Genomic DNA, 15,386 nt, shown 5'->3' on the forward strand with positions numbered 1-15,386 from the left:
AATATAGGTTGCCTGTTTGGGAAGTGTTCTGCAAATGTGCCAGACAAAATTTGCGAAAAAGTCAAAGTCGTGAGTTAAGGTCAAACCAATGAGTAATTAAATTTCATATAATGACAAAAACCCTTCTGAGACTTTGACTTAGTCATAAATTAACAAATGCCTCTGAACAAGTGGATAAAAACCTCAATAGAGCATGAGCCAGATAGTGCTTCATTCATGTACTGTACTTGTACTGCTTACAAATATTTGAAATAAAAACATCAATAATAAAAAAGATGCTAACCACTTTGTCCTCCTTGTGCAGTGCAATCCAGGAAGCAATGAAAACAAATACATAGAGAGAAGTGAGGTCAGTGTCAATAAGTACAACACAGCATAAAAGAGATTAGCAGGGTGCGTCAATCCAGTCTTCTGACAGAAGTAATTTTGAAGGATTAAAACAAGCAACAACATGCATGCATTAAATAGGCCTCTGCATGTCATTTGTCATGCACTTTTAATACACACACAAAACAAATGTGATTAGACCTAAAAAAGTTGTTTAACCATTCACTATTTTTCTATATGGCTCACATACACACAAATAAGCTTTAGCCTTACTTGCAAAAACTGAGAGTATATGAAGTTTCCTTTACAAAACAAAAGTAAACTATGTTGTGCAATGTTTTCCTAATAATAATGGGTGGCATGAAATGTGCTCAAACATTGCCACGCTAAGGACATTGAGGTGTATTGCAGGCACCAATAACCTAGTTTACAGACGACTACCATAGTTTGATGCTATTAATATTTGTATGTGTATTTCAAAAAACAACAACTGAATAATTAATCAGTTTGCCATTAGTCAAATGTTTGAATTTATGTCAAATAGCGAAGAAATACAATTCCTTTTGTGAAAGTAACTAAAAAGGCAAAATGTTAATTACACCAGAGTGCGTAACTGTTCCTGGGTTCATCAAGTCTACTCTGCAAACACAATATCCAACACAAAAGCTAGTAATTCTCATTTGGGAAATTAACTTTTTGAAAAGTTGAGAAAAATATCTTATATAAGAATGAAAGGAATCTGGGCACGGGAGCAGTACAGTGGGCGAACAGAAAATCTATTTAAAAAACCGTACATATTCTAATCCAATTTTTACACTTGACTGTCAGCTACCCACCAGCATTACTACAAAGACTAACACCTAAAACCAAAACGGAAAACAGTCAAGACACATTTTGGTGACTGATTGAAAACAGTCAAATTTAAGAAATAATTTTCAAAAAGGCTAGTCATCATTATTTGGTGGGATGGTACAAGCATCCAGCCCCCATCTTAATCCTTTTACCATCCCAGTAATCAGATCAAATGTCTTAACATCGAAAAGCTCCTTTCTGTGAATCACTGGTTTTGGGCACCCACCATGAAGTGCTCTTCCCATTTTGAGCATCGCCATATAATGGGCTTTGATCAAATTAATGCAAATTCAGAACAGAATCGTTCTGGGTTCTAACACCCATGGGTTTGTTTTCAAGGTGGACATTTTTACTGTTTACTGTCTCCAGATTAGCTTTTCAGTACTAATTTGGTATATTGTGTCAAACCCAACCCTGCAGGATTCCTGTCTCCCCGCTGTTCAGCAACAGGCACAGCTGGTTGTAGCGGAACTGAAGCAGCTTGCAGAACAGCATGCATGGGCTTAGCCAGAGCAGGAGAGCTCCAGAGCCAGTTTTGCTCTCCCAGGAGGGGGTTTGCTGCCCCATCAGCAAGAAAGACAACCTCAAGAGCACCGCAGCCTGGGCCTGGCCTCTGCTCTCTCATTACGAGCCAGCGGGGAGACCAACTCACCGCATGGATATGCTGCTTACTGTGTTGAACAACTGCCAACATCTGCATCTTGTATACCCACATAATAATCTGGAGAATTGTCCTTAAGGAACAGAGAAGCCTGGATTTTAGAGTGGTTAGTCAAGAAGCCATTTGCTGTTTTGTTTTACCTTTGCAGTCTCAGTTGTGTCTTTTAGAAAAGATCAAGGAAAGTTAGTCCTTAATTACAGGACTACACCTTTTGTGAGCTTCAAGTATAACATGGTTTCTTTCATTCCTGGCTAATGGCTACGCAGAACCTTTTCACTGAGATGGAGAGACTAGCATTAATGTGACAAATATGTACTGTACCTTGGTATTGTTTTACCCACTATACCAAACTCAGCCTTCCTATTTCAATCTGTATAATTCCAGTATATTTCATTTTTCTCAATCACTTTAAAAAATCGTACTTCCAAGGGATGCTCAGTACATTTCTGATGATCAACCATTGAAGGCTGATCATCTCAAAAATGTCTGAAGGTCACAAAAAAAGTATTACTGCCTGAGATGTATTAGACTGGCAGAGCACAAGAGCATAATTTAATTAATGTTTTATGGTCTCTTTATAAAACTTTTGAATGTGTTTACTGCTGAAAGTACATTTTAACATTAGAAGATGTTTACATTAGAAGCACTGAAGTTGCACAAGGCCAGGATTGATGCAGAACTCCAATTAATTAATGATACTGTTCATTTTTACTCCTCTGATGTTCCTTACCCTTTTCAATAATGAACACTTCAAGGGCTTTCTGTCTGTTGACTTTCCCTTCACAGACTCGTTATGAATAAGAACTAATTAAAGCAACAGGTTCCATAGCAGCAGTCTCCCAGGGGAGCAATCATTAAATATTGAGTTCTAAGTAGGGGTCAACTTTTGAGGTATTTACCTACATGACACTCATACTGAAACGTTTCAATAACAAGACACAAGATGGCTGTTTACCCTCCATGGTGATCTAGTTTGCTCTTATAATTCCTCATTACCCTTTCCTAATCAAGTCTTGGCACTCACCAGCAGTTTTAAAATAAGCAGCCTTATTCTAATAATTTCATCTTTATCTATATGTGATATATATAGTATCTGTGGTTCATATGTAAAAATGCATTTTAGTAGTATAATTAGCATTATTAAAATTATTACCTTAGCTTTAAAAAAACTGTCTAGTGGTTTGCTTTATCACTGTTATTAAAGGAAATGTTTTATTGAGCTAACTCCTTTCTCATTGAGTTTTTTTGATGGGATTTACCTTTAAGAATGTATACCACAATGAAATATTAAACCTAATGAACATATTGCTTGCCCTTCTAGCTGGTAAGTCTGAAAATAAAGGCAGGGCATTTGGTTCACATAACGTGCTCATCACATAAACTGTCGTTTTTTATTTCTATTATAAAAAAGAGCCTTTCTCTCATTTATGCAATGTGTAAAATGATTCAGTTAGGGTGACTAAATAAGGGAGATATGTGCTCATAACTATATGCCTCTCAACTAAATAATAAGCAACTTCAAATGCAATATAAATTTCAAAAGTGCTTGTTATCAGGTAGTGTTCTGCTTGTAATTCACTATAGCAGTCTCTCATTCTTCTATACTGCTGCTATTATTATTAATTTGAAACTCAGTGTGTGAAAAGAATTATTATTGTTTTTGTTATTATTATTAATGGAAATAATAACAGCAGGAGTCATCCCCTGCCTGCATGTATATTGGAAAGGGCAAAGAAAAAAGGCTCACTAAGGATGGAAAAAAATTGCATAATGACATTTTACATGCATTTTCAACCTAAATTGGTACATATGTATATATGTGTGTGACAATTACTTGGAGACTGCAGTAAAGCATGTTTTGTTCAAGGTTTTTTCAGAGTAAAAAAGTATTTAAAACCAAACCTTTTACTTGTAGTGATGTGCAGAGCTTTTGACTGAAATCCCTTTGGCAGCAGTAATTCAGAGAGCTAAATGAGCAGGGTGTTTATAATTGTTTTTTTTAAATGCAAACACTTTAATGCTTGTCAAATTTAAAAGCATTTGACAAAGAACAACAGACAGCACCAATGTGAAAATCATTTCAATCAAGAACACATTTTTTTTTCAGAAAAGAATACTAGAGGCTGAAGAATAGTGTTGGTGTACAGTATATTAAGAACCAGGCTGCTTATGTGACATGCCTCTTTTGCTCTCTTATTTCCTAATCACTGCAAGTGTACTTTTAAATGCAAGTCCGACTTTAATTATACATTTCAGATTTTAAAGTCCTATCAATTGTACTGTTAGTCAAAGTTATTTTTCTGAGACCCATCTTTAAATGGTCGACTTTTAACAAGTCTGCCACTGAAAGGGGGTGAAAATATTGCCTCTCTCCACCTTTACCTAACAAAATAGTGGAACAAGAACTCAATTTCAGTGGGTACGTACAGTATGTCAATTTCAGTATTTTGATTACATGGTTTACTTTACTGCTCCATTAATATACTTAATGTAGTTTGTGACTGTAGTTATGAATCTCAATTTTAACACCTCACATTCACATTTACTAGAACAAAATATTACACGATAAATGCAATGTGACAGTATATATTTTCACTGCCCAATCACTAGAGACTTCCATCACGTTAGCACACAGTTTCATTCACTAAATTAACTTCCAATGTACAGTATTTGTTTTATACTTTTCAAACTCCCCCTATCATTCCTTTGGCCTTCATGAGCTCAACACATGAGCTGACTGCCTTAATTACAACCACTCCCACTCCCACTAAACAATGCAGCTTTGACATTAGGTTAGTACTTCCTTTCAGACAGACAGTTCAAACTATGGCATTAGGGGCACACTGTAAAACATCATAGCTTCTTGGCTGGTTATTACATAAGATATGCCCTGTTTGACATATTTCTATGTAAAACTGTCTTTTCTTCTTTAGTTTCAGGTCATTGCATTAAGACATGGGTCCATTTTTATTATGAAGCTGATCTTTGACTACACTTTTGTAAGCCCAATTCCCCTTGTCCTAAAATGTATAATGCATTAATTAATCATCATCTCCATATGAAACAGTAGACTATCAGAGAGACCTAGAAATTCAGGGAAACCTACAAAACATCTTTCAAAACAAATCATTGACATTTTTTAGTTCGTTTCAGAAGAAAACTTTCTATCTATTATAGACCTTCACTTAAAAAAAACATTTTGCAAAAAGCTTCAAGGTGGAAAAAATATTTTTCTTGTGTTAACTGTAGCTGTTATAGACATGGACCCATGCAACTGATGCAAGTAAACCTTCAGGGCTCTAAACAATGTCTCCTGAGGTGATCAGTACACTGTCACATTACATCATTTAGAATGTGATACACTTGGAGGTCATGGGATATGGTCTAATTTTAAAGAACAACATTAAAAAATCATAATGAATACTTCTTTAAAGACAGTCACACATTTTTATTTAAACCTGGTGCATTTAATGTCATGCCTATTGGTTTTGTAATGTATGAATTAAGCAAACACAGTATCACACAATCTGATTTCTAACCAGTTACATTTAAGGCTAAGCATGCATTAGGTGTTTCAGGGGTGCTTTACTTTTCCCACATTCACCTGAAACTCACCCCACTGTGAAGGACGAAGGCAGAGCACACAATGAAGAAATGTGTTATACTCGCAATCCAAAGCAGAGCCTGAGAGAAAAGGAAACGAGTGACACTCACGTTGTTGGAGCGGAGAGAGACCCGTCCTCCACACCGGGCACAGAATTTCGTCTGGCAGTAGGAGCAAATGTGGCCACAGCCGTCCGCAAATTTGGTTTTGCGACAGATTCCACAGGTTGGAGCATCATCTTTGTGCTCTCCTTGGTATCTCCGTGCTTCTTCCCCAATCTTCCGGACTTGTTCTTTGTAGCTTTCAAATTGTTGGTGCAATCTTCTAATAAGAAGTGGGAGAGGTTTGCTTGTAAGTGGCAGGTTTGATTTTAGACACAATTTGAATACAGTTTATACAGCATACATAACATACAGTGTCTTACAGTGTCTTACAAAATGAATTATTCCCCTGAAAAGCTTCTACATGTTGTTGCTTGTAATTATTAGACTTTCAAATAGGAATTTGTAATCTACACCAAACTGTTAAGAGTGAACAATTGCTGATTTTTGAAAAAAATTAGAAGATTCTCAACTTCTTCAGTTTTCCATACCAATTCCTATGCTACAGCAATCTGTTCAGGTGTGAAATAAAAGTTTAAAAGCTCACAAAATTAGTGTAATGGTCTTTGTCTGTTTGTAATCAAAGTGGTTTAATGTCTCTGTAAGTTCCCTCAGATCAATATTGAATTTCAAGCCACAAGTTGCTTTGCGATACAACAAATCGACCATGAAGACAAAGGAGCTTTCAAAACAAATCAGGGAAAAAGTGTTAGAGAGGCACAGATCAGGAGAAGGTTTCTTATCCCTTAAGGGAAATCTACCATTAAGAAGTGGAATCTGCACTATCACACAGACACACATAGATCAGGCCACCTTTCCAAACCTAGTAGACAGGCTAGCAGGTAAGTAGGTAGGAACATCCCTGTGAAACCAATAGTGACTCAGAAAGATTTAAAAAATGAGAGTCACTATTCAGACGTCGACAATATCCTGGTCCTAAAGCTGACTTATCTGGGCGAACAAGAAGAGAGAAGCCTTTACTGAAAAATACTCATCTGAAATCTCTTATAAGATTTTATACTACAGAAATGTGACAGAAGGTTTTATGGTCAGGTGAGACAAAAAATGAAGTTTTAAACTTCTGGTCTAAATGCAATGTGCTACGCCTAGAGTACACCTATCGTTCACATCACCCAGTTAGCACTATCCAATCTGTAAACTATGGTGGTGGCAGCATCATGTTATTAGAATGCTCTTCTACTGAAACACAAAAAAAATGTTCTCTGGCAAATCAATATGTTAAAAAATGACAAACTCAACCTCTAGGATAATAACCTTCTACAGAACATCACCAAAAACAATTTAAAACAGCACCTATGAGCTGTTTCAGCTCCACAACTGCTTGACCCACCTAAAAAATAAAACATGGTCATTTATTGAGTTCTTAGGTGAATGTCTACAGATAATATCATCAAGGAACAGGACTTATCCCTTAGTAGGAAATTCTGTAAAAATATTATAAGACTGTATGCTAGATTTCCATAATCTAATTTGGCACAGAACAAAAGTCTTCATTTGATAAGGCATGTCCTTCCATCGAACAGAACATAAACTACAACAGACCAGATGAACCTCTGCACTTGTAGATAGCACCACAATACAGGAAACTGGGTTGAAACAAAGTATACAGTAGCTGTACATTAGGCAGAGGTGCATGGCAAAAATAGATTGTTTTTCTGACAATTTTTTAGCTGAAAATAAAAAGAAAAGCCTTTGTTGCAGTGGCAGTCAGCCTCAAGCGATATTAATGAAAATGTTTCAGGCAGTCTACGAAAAAAAACTTATAAGAAAGTGAGAAGAATCTTTATTCCCCACTTGGTTTTCTCAATGTAAAAATAACCTTTTGTGAAATGCAAATTAACCACAGTCTCTACATGAACTGGCATCTGATAATTTCCAATGAAGGCAAAACATTCACAAAGGAATAAAGCATTAGCATAAAATTTCTCTAAATTAAGGTATGCTGCAAGCTTTAATTACCACTGGAAGGATGTAGATATTGTGCATGTCCCTTGCAATGTAAATACTATGCAAGCTAACTGCACTCTCTACCAATGAATTTTAAAAGATCTGTCAAAAATTAAAAGCCAGCATGTCCTGAGACAAGGCTAAATGAATTAAGTGATGTCCATTTTAAGTTTATTAAGACATATTATAATGCAGTATCCACAAAGCAGTTCCACACTTATGCTATTTATTTAATTCCCTTGCTGTTTAAAACTGGATTAACATTGCTGTTTGATTAGTATATTTTTTTCTGAAAATTAAAAACATTTGTGTCTCTAACCACAGATTTTCTGGTATTGTGCACACTGCCTGAATTGTAACTTTAAACAAATGGATCAAAACTAAATCTAAAGCAGAACTGAAATCCTAGTTCTAAAAACAAAATAACAAGTATCTGTCTCATCTGAATATTATTCATTCCAAAAACAGTTCATCCAACAAGTACTGTATATAATGAAAATGGCTATACCATGTTGTCCCCTATATTAAAATCATTATCTACCAAGCAATTCAAAAATGAGAAGATACTATGATCTGCATAAAATATTGTGTCTGTCTGGAAATACAATCTCAAATGTATCTATTAATGTTCTGCCTTCATAAATCCAAGAAGGTAATTTAACCTAAAGATGTCAGGACTCATTATTATCTACAATAAAAGACCCAAAGCAAACTGGGCTTACAAGCATTCCAAAAAGCATTTTCCAAGTTAAAAGCCCACTCACTGAAACCTGCCAAGTTTCAGTGAAACAAAAAATGTCCATTAGCAAGTCATTCTGCAACTGGAGTATCTTTAAAGGTCTTTTACTCTTACGAATAATGTTGCACCTGTTTTATTTAGGCTTGCTGGCAGCAAAACACAACCGTATTATAAAAAGATCTTCACTGCTATGAAGTACCTCAGCACCCCACCTTGGGATTTCAAATGTGCTGTTATCTGTAAATAAAACATGTATCCTAAAACGCTGTACAACTTCAATTCAGTATCGAAGTCGGTCTTCATGCAATTTATTTGTACTTCAACTGAATTCCCAATCTTGAATCATCATCATGAATCTTGATGAGCCAGGATCTCTCTCTAATGGCTTCCAACACATTTCACAGGATAACAACAGTGATATCGTTCTGCAATCTCTAACTGTGCTTGCAGTTCACACAAAATAATTAGTGTGACGCACCATGTGTATAAGGTTTCATTCACTTCCACCTTGAATGTGCCTCTGGTCAATGTAAGTAATGGAAATGTTTTATTGGGATTCTAGTCTTCACTGACTTCATTTTCTCATGTTGTTTATTGGGGGGGAGGGGGTGCATTTAAAAACGAAATTTGATTCAACAACATTTCTATTTATACTAAAATGCTCAATACTGTTTCAGATTTCCCTGCCTTCTACAATTATTTATAGAACAAATGCTGGTTTTACTTATTTTGTCACAAAACCTAATAATAACAACTATACTTTAAATACCACATATTGTCATTTTCAAGGGTAATTATTTAATATTATGATAATGATTAAAACAAACAGGCAATACAAATGTAAATATGTTGAGGCTTCTGTGATTATTACAAAGGTAACTGACTGCCTGTTTAAAGATCCAGAAGCACAGATGGGCCTCAATTCAATAATTGGTATTTTTTATTAACCTTATACAAAGAGATCTGCTTCCTTGTGTTTATTCATTCTGTTGATCTACCTGCTTTTTAAAAGATAGTGAGAACACATTTCAGGAAAAGTAAGAGAGCTCTATTGATCGTAGTCATGTTCTGTTGATCTTTTATTAATAATTATGAGTTTTTAAAAAAGCAATTTTATTGAAATGTTACCAAGAAAGCTTGCTTGTTTAATAAAGCAATAAAGACATTCATGCAATATATTGCATTTGTACTATCACTCCCCAAACTCATGTTTCGTGTAATGTTTATACAACTTATATTCAATATGTAAAACTGAACTATAAAATACAGCATATAATGTAAAAACTACTAGCTTGTTTTACCAGCATGATTGAATTAAAAATATATTTAACACTGATTACTAAAATACATTTTTATCTTTGCAAAGTTCTTCAAAGTGTAAAACAATTTTAATTAAGCTAAAGATAAAAAATCATGTACTTTAATCCCTTCCATTATCAGCAGACACAACTAAATTCCGAAAGCTACATAAGAAATTTTAATTTAAATACAACAAAACATTTCAAAGATCTGCAAAAGGCTTGATATTTGACTTGTCCAATGATTGTGTTGGTGTGGGCTTTACAGTTTTTTTTAGCACTGTCCCAGTTAATCAGCAACACTTCATTAAAGAAGTGAAAATTAGACTTTGCTGTTCCCTACTGCTTGTTTTTTATAGCTGCTGTGTCAATTTTTCCAAAAGGTAATTCTGCTACAGTATACATAAACAAAGGAATGCTTAGTGTGCATAATGATTCGAATACACTGATCCATCACAAAAGGTCAGAAGAGAAACTTAAGTACCTCTCAAACATCACACAAAGACTATGTGCTGCAAAATTCTATGCACATTTGAAAACTTAAAATTATAATTATTTCTGTCTTCCCTCTGCTGACTGCTGACTATGTGCATGCTAAACACCTACTCAGACTGTCAGCACCTCATCACAGACTGGACTTATTTCAGGCAATGTAACATCCCACTTAGACTCCTTCCATACGGGAAGAGTAAACAAGACTCCTACTCAAGCAATAGAAATGTTAGTCTTCAATGTCATTTTTTAAGCGTCCACTTATGGATACAGACCTAGATGTACTACAATGACTTCACTACAAGGATCTACAAAGTGAAAAGTTTTAAAACAACACAAAGACCAACCACATGGGATAGAAAACAATACATACAGATTGAGCTCAATTTTTAGGTTTTTGAAGGAGTTCACCTTTTAAACAAAGGTAGTCTCTCTTGACCCTTGCATGCTTCTTTTGGCAGTGAATGCAGAAAGCATACACCTGCAGACATGTGCAACAGTGAAGACAATCAATGTCAGATGCTTATTTTAGACATTTTAAAGTCCCTGAAAGCTTACAACTCAATACAACTCAGCTGGATCTACCAACACAACAAGCATATGGCCTTCCCTGATAGAGACAGAAATAGCACACTCCTTTGAAAAAACAAATAAAAACTTTATACTGATGCTACAGTGTTCTGTTCCTATCACACAGTAACATTTTGACATTAATTAAATTTAATTTCACACATCAGGAAATTAACACTTTTGTTTTTCTGTGTTTCAACATGTTCCTTCCACTGCTTCATCACACTGCAGTGCACTTCCGCCCTTGAAAGCCTGTAACTTCTGTTTCAATTGACTGGAGTCTCAGTAGTAGATGTCTCCCTCTCTGGAGAGGCCTATACTCTGGGACCTGCTGAGACCTCACAGTGTTGCCTTAAAAATGGTACTCAAGTACACCCACTCACTCGTTCATTTGAGTTCATCTAGCCTGGTATTCACGTGATCAATGGAACAAGAGCAGCTTTCACTTTAAAAGAAGTCTTCCTCTATTCCATTGGTTCTTAGCCTGGGGTGCACATACTGTACAACCTGGGGGTGCAAGATGCCCTTTCTGGCCGTGTGAGACAGCCAGATTGTTTAGAAGGCTAATCATCAAAAACAAACATTAAGCACAAGCATGTAAAGAACAATGTAAGAACAACTACTTTTTTCATCATATTTAGATGTTTTAATGCAAATGCACCTTTAAAAATAAAGTGTGTTATTTTTCACATTTTCTTAATATTACTGCACAGTTAAAATAAATATATAACTTTAAAACTGTATTTTTTCATGCATTTTTTATTTTATTGCAAAATAAAAATATTTATATTTATATTTCCTTCATTCTAGTTATTATCTTAGGTTTAAAGAACTTACTTACTATAACAATTTTTTAACATATTGTGATAAGCAAAGCTGTGCAGGCTGCAGTAAAGGTTAAGAACCACCACTTTATTTGAACCACCGCCTTTCATGAGACCTTTTATTTTAAAAAACATATAATGTATCACCATAACAACAGAAGCAATATCTATGAAGTCCCTTTTAACAGATCACAAGGAAAAAAAAAACTTGATTAGTTAGTCAGCTTTTAAATTATATTAACCTCTGATATCTGCATGATTGACTCGATTCATCAATTCTAATTTGCCATTAAGGACCTCCCTGCTTAAATCTTCTTGTGTTGACATTTATGAATCTGTTTCAGACTATTAATAATTCCTGTTTAGTTGTTGTTAAGTGCCTTCCTTTAATGAGATTCACCTCATAAAGTCACATAATAAAAATAATATATGCTATCAACTGCTACATTAGTTAATAGAGCATTGCAGGTTGAGACTCCCAAGTTCCATACCTTACCTTTTAAGTTATGTAACATTTTAAATTGTTCCACAAAAAAATATTAAGCTAGAGAAGCCAAATTAAGTATATGAAGTAAGTGAAATTTACTGTGAATGTTACTTCTACAAAGGGCCTAAATTGACTAAAATTATTTGACAACTGGTTTCAATAATCATTTGTTACATTTTTAATGTCTCTCAGTATATAAAGTAACTCAGAACTAAGCATTAAAATGTAGTTGTCCATGTTCACAACAATATTTTAAATAGACTTGAAAACTTGAAAAGACTTGAAAAACAGTAATAATCAACAGCTGCGTTTATCTAGGCAAAGACTATCTGGTGCTGTTTGCAAGTGAATTTATTACCACAAAGCACATACCATCAGCTGTGAGAGCTCTGGCCTTTCAGCTTACAGTAAGTCTTTCTTCTTGCTAATTATAATTCACTGTCTCCTGAACAGCTGATCGCTTCACAGTAGAAGTGTTGACTTGAAAGTGGAATTTCAAACATTTATCATACAGTACCAATACATGCCTCACACACTGCAAAACAAGCTGCATCTGTCTACTTTTCATTATTATACTTGGTTTAACAAGTAAATGATGAAACACACCTGATAAACCAGCAACTACACAGGTGAGTCAGGAAAGCCAGACATCCTGGAGACTTGCTGAATTTGACCGATCTGTCTCTGGGTGTTGAGAAAGCTAGATCTCTGCTACAATGTATTTTTACTGTGTCTCTATTTTAGCAGCCCTCGCTATCATCTGAATCATGTAGTATATTGTGGATAACTGTAAAAAAAGAAATGAAGGCGTTGGTAAACTTAAAAATAATGAGGTTTTGAGTACGTAGAGTTCAGTTGTAAAGATGCACTAATTATTGAATGATAGCCTGTCAACATCAGCCCCCAACACTGGTGAACCAATGAGCTCAGGTTTCAAAACAGAAGCATGCCATATTCCTTTTATCTCTTTTTGCTAAATACAGCAGACGACTGCTGACCTAAAATGAACAGTTTTGTCCAGGAGGGCTCTAGTTCAAAGGAAAAAAAACGTGTCCAGTCCTCACTGTCAGCACCATGCTTGTTTAGCCTGGCCGGCTTTTGAGGCTTCTTCTGCTTACATAAGCACTTCCACTGAGTCTCAGTGCCTCTGTTCAAACTGTGTGGTGGCATATGGCATCAGCAGCAGCCTGAAAACTGAGCCTCACTTGGCTACTAACTGTTGGCAAGCCTCCCTTCTTTTTTTTTTTGCAGGAACTTAACTTTGCTGAGTTTACCTTCTCAAATCCTTCCCCCCTGGCCAGGCATGCAGTAATACAATGCTATTCCAGAGCTCTCACATGGCTGTTTCATTCTGCACGCTGAATTTGACATGCACTAGCCTCTTACAATCACCCACTGTCCAGGCCAAGTCACTCTTGAAAACTCAAAAAACAATCCTATTACTGCTACAGACTAAAAGCATAGGTTTAGGCAACCAATAAAGGAAAAAAAAGGTACATTTTTGGACAGGTATTATATAACTCAATAGTTAAAAAAGAGCAGTGGTTATGATTGCATTTACAGTATATAGGATACTCTAATTACACAACGAATCACAGCATTAGCTGTACATATTTTTTAAAAGCAGGAGATTACTAACAGGACTTCAGCATATTAGATTTTAAAACAAATATACTGTACTGCAAATAAGTCCTTCATGCGCATGTTGAATGTACACTATCACATTCTCATCTTGCATGAAAGCCCTTGTAATACAGACAACATGACGATTGTCCTGCTGGAATGCCTCGGGATGCGGCAGCAGAAAGTGAGGTCCCAGGTCTTCGTCCCTGTAGCGCCTTGTAACAGTTAGGTTGCCATCAATCACTATTAGTTGAGTTCTGTGGAGACCAGACACTCCTGCCCTGACTTTCACACTTGGTCTGCTATACACATAATACCCATCATCACACATCCAGCCATTTTACAATACAGGGTTACAGGGGAGCTGTAGCCTATAGCTGTATCTTGGCAAGCAACAGGCTCAAGGCAGTTTACACCCTGGACAGGACACCAGTCACTCGCAGAGCACACACACACAGAGACACACACAAACTCTCATCAGGGCCAATTCTTCCCAGAAGGCAATTAACCTACCAGTATTTCTTTGGACTGTGGGAGGGAACCTGAGCAGCAGGATAAAAACCCACTGGATCCCAAGGAGAACATAAAAACACCAAGCAGATATCATCCCATGTCCGAAATTGAACCCAGGGCCCAGGTGCTGTGAGGCAGTAATGGTAACCACTGTGTCAACATGCCATCCTATCATCACATATCACGATTTAAATGTATTAATATTAATTCGCTCTTCACTGAATATCAATGCTGCAGAATTTTTATTTACTATACGTGCTCAAAAGGGAGGAATGAGAAATCAAAAGACAATTCCTTCCCCTGTAGTTTTGTGATTGAATGAAGAGTGAATTAATATTTGTTCCCGTAATTAATTGCAAATGCTACTTTTCTAGCCCCAGCCTTCTCCTATAATTAGCATGTTCTATGCTGAGTGATGTGCACAAATCCTAGATTCACAGTCAAAGAGGACTCCACCTTGGTCTTTTGCAACAATGACGTTTGTTGATCACAGACTAGACTGTGTGGTCATCTTGCCAGCCACCAATAAGTGTTCAGGACCAGTCAGCCATTTCTGCTGTGGAAGTGGCAATGAGAAAACAATTACAAAGATATGTACGGTAAATACTGTATTAGAACGTGTTGAATTTGGAAATACATTATGACTCATTACCTATCATTGCCAGCTGGGGTTTGGCTTTAATTTCCTACCAGGTTAGAAATCTCTGTGAACACCTCAGATGGGAAGCAAAAGAGCAATGCTTTAGTTCACCCTCCAACATACCAATGGCACAAAGGTATTTTACTCTTAATATTAGATACTTTCTTGTTTTTTCTTTCTTGCTTTTCCCAGGTTTAACATTAAACACGTTAAATCACCTCATCACTTGTGCCTGATCTACTCTTTTACAAATGAGCTAAATGATGCTTATGCAACAGTCTAAGTCACCTGAGTGTGCCACAATTGGTCTTGAATGATAAATGAATTAAAATGGCCTCAAGTGCATTTAATCAATACTCAAATTCTCTATACATTTTTGTCTATAAACATGTAGAAACTAAATAATAAGCTTCTTCTGTTGCTCAGTATACAAGTGCTGTAGATAAGTCTTAAACAACGTTTTCCTCTCTGGGAAATAATGGCATGTCATTAATCATTGTTCAAAACAAGCCGACTGAACACCACCATGAGACTGTAGCCTTTTGCCTCAGAAAAAACATTTTTAAATACATACTTTTTCATTCAAGTCCCTGAAGGATACTACAGCCGAGTTTTAAGTATAAAGAGCTATGACTTAATCTGACTGTGTAACTATAAAGTACTGTATAAGTGGAGTAACTTTTTTGT

The 15,386-nt window shown here is 35.9% G+C and overlaps 1 protein-coding gene across 19 annotated transcripts in view; it reads right to left on the reverse strand.

Annotated features, from left to right (window-relative positions):
* Positions 1-15,386, reverse strand: part of rims1a (regulating synaptic membrane exocytosis 1a) — a 114,709-nt gene that overhangs the window by 70,050 nt on the left and 29,273 nt on the right. For 11 of the 19 annotated variants that reach the window (XM_088610780.1, XM_088610791.1, XM_088610783.1 and 8 more), the window contains one exon: positions 5,555-5,768. In XM_088610780.1, coding sequence (XP_088466906.1) covers positions 5,555-5,768 — 214 coding nt within the window. Of the gene's footprint in view, positions 1-283; positions 296-5,554; positions 5,769-15,386 lie in introns of all 19 variants that reach the window. The other 8 variants (XM_088610779.1, XM_088610787.1, XM_088610794.1 and 5 more) reach the window with 2 other exon arrangements.

This window comes from Lepisosteus platostomus, chromosome 17 (genome assembly GCF_059453375.1).
Source record: "Lepisosteus platostomus isolate fLepPlt1 chromosome 17, fLepPlt1.hap1, whole genome shotgun sequence".
In the NCBI taxonomy this organism is placed as follows: Eukaryota; Metazoa; Chordata; class Actinopteri; order Semionotiformes; family Lepisosteidae; genus Lepisosteus; species Lepisosteus platostomus.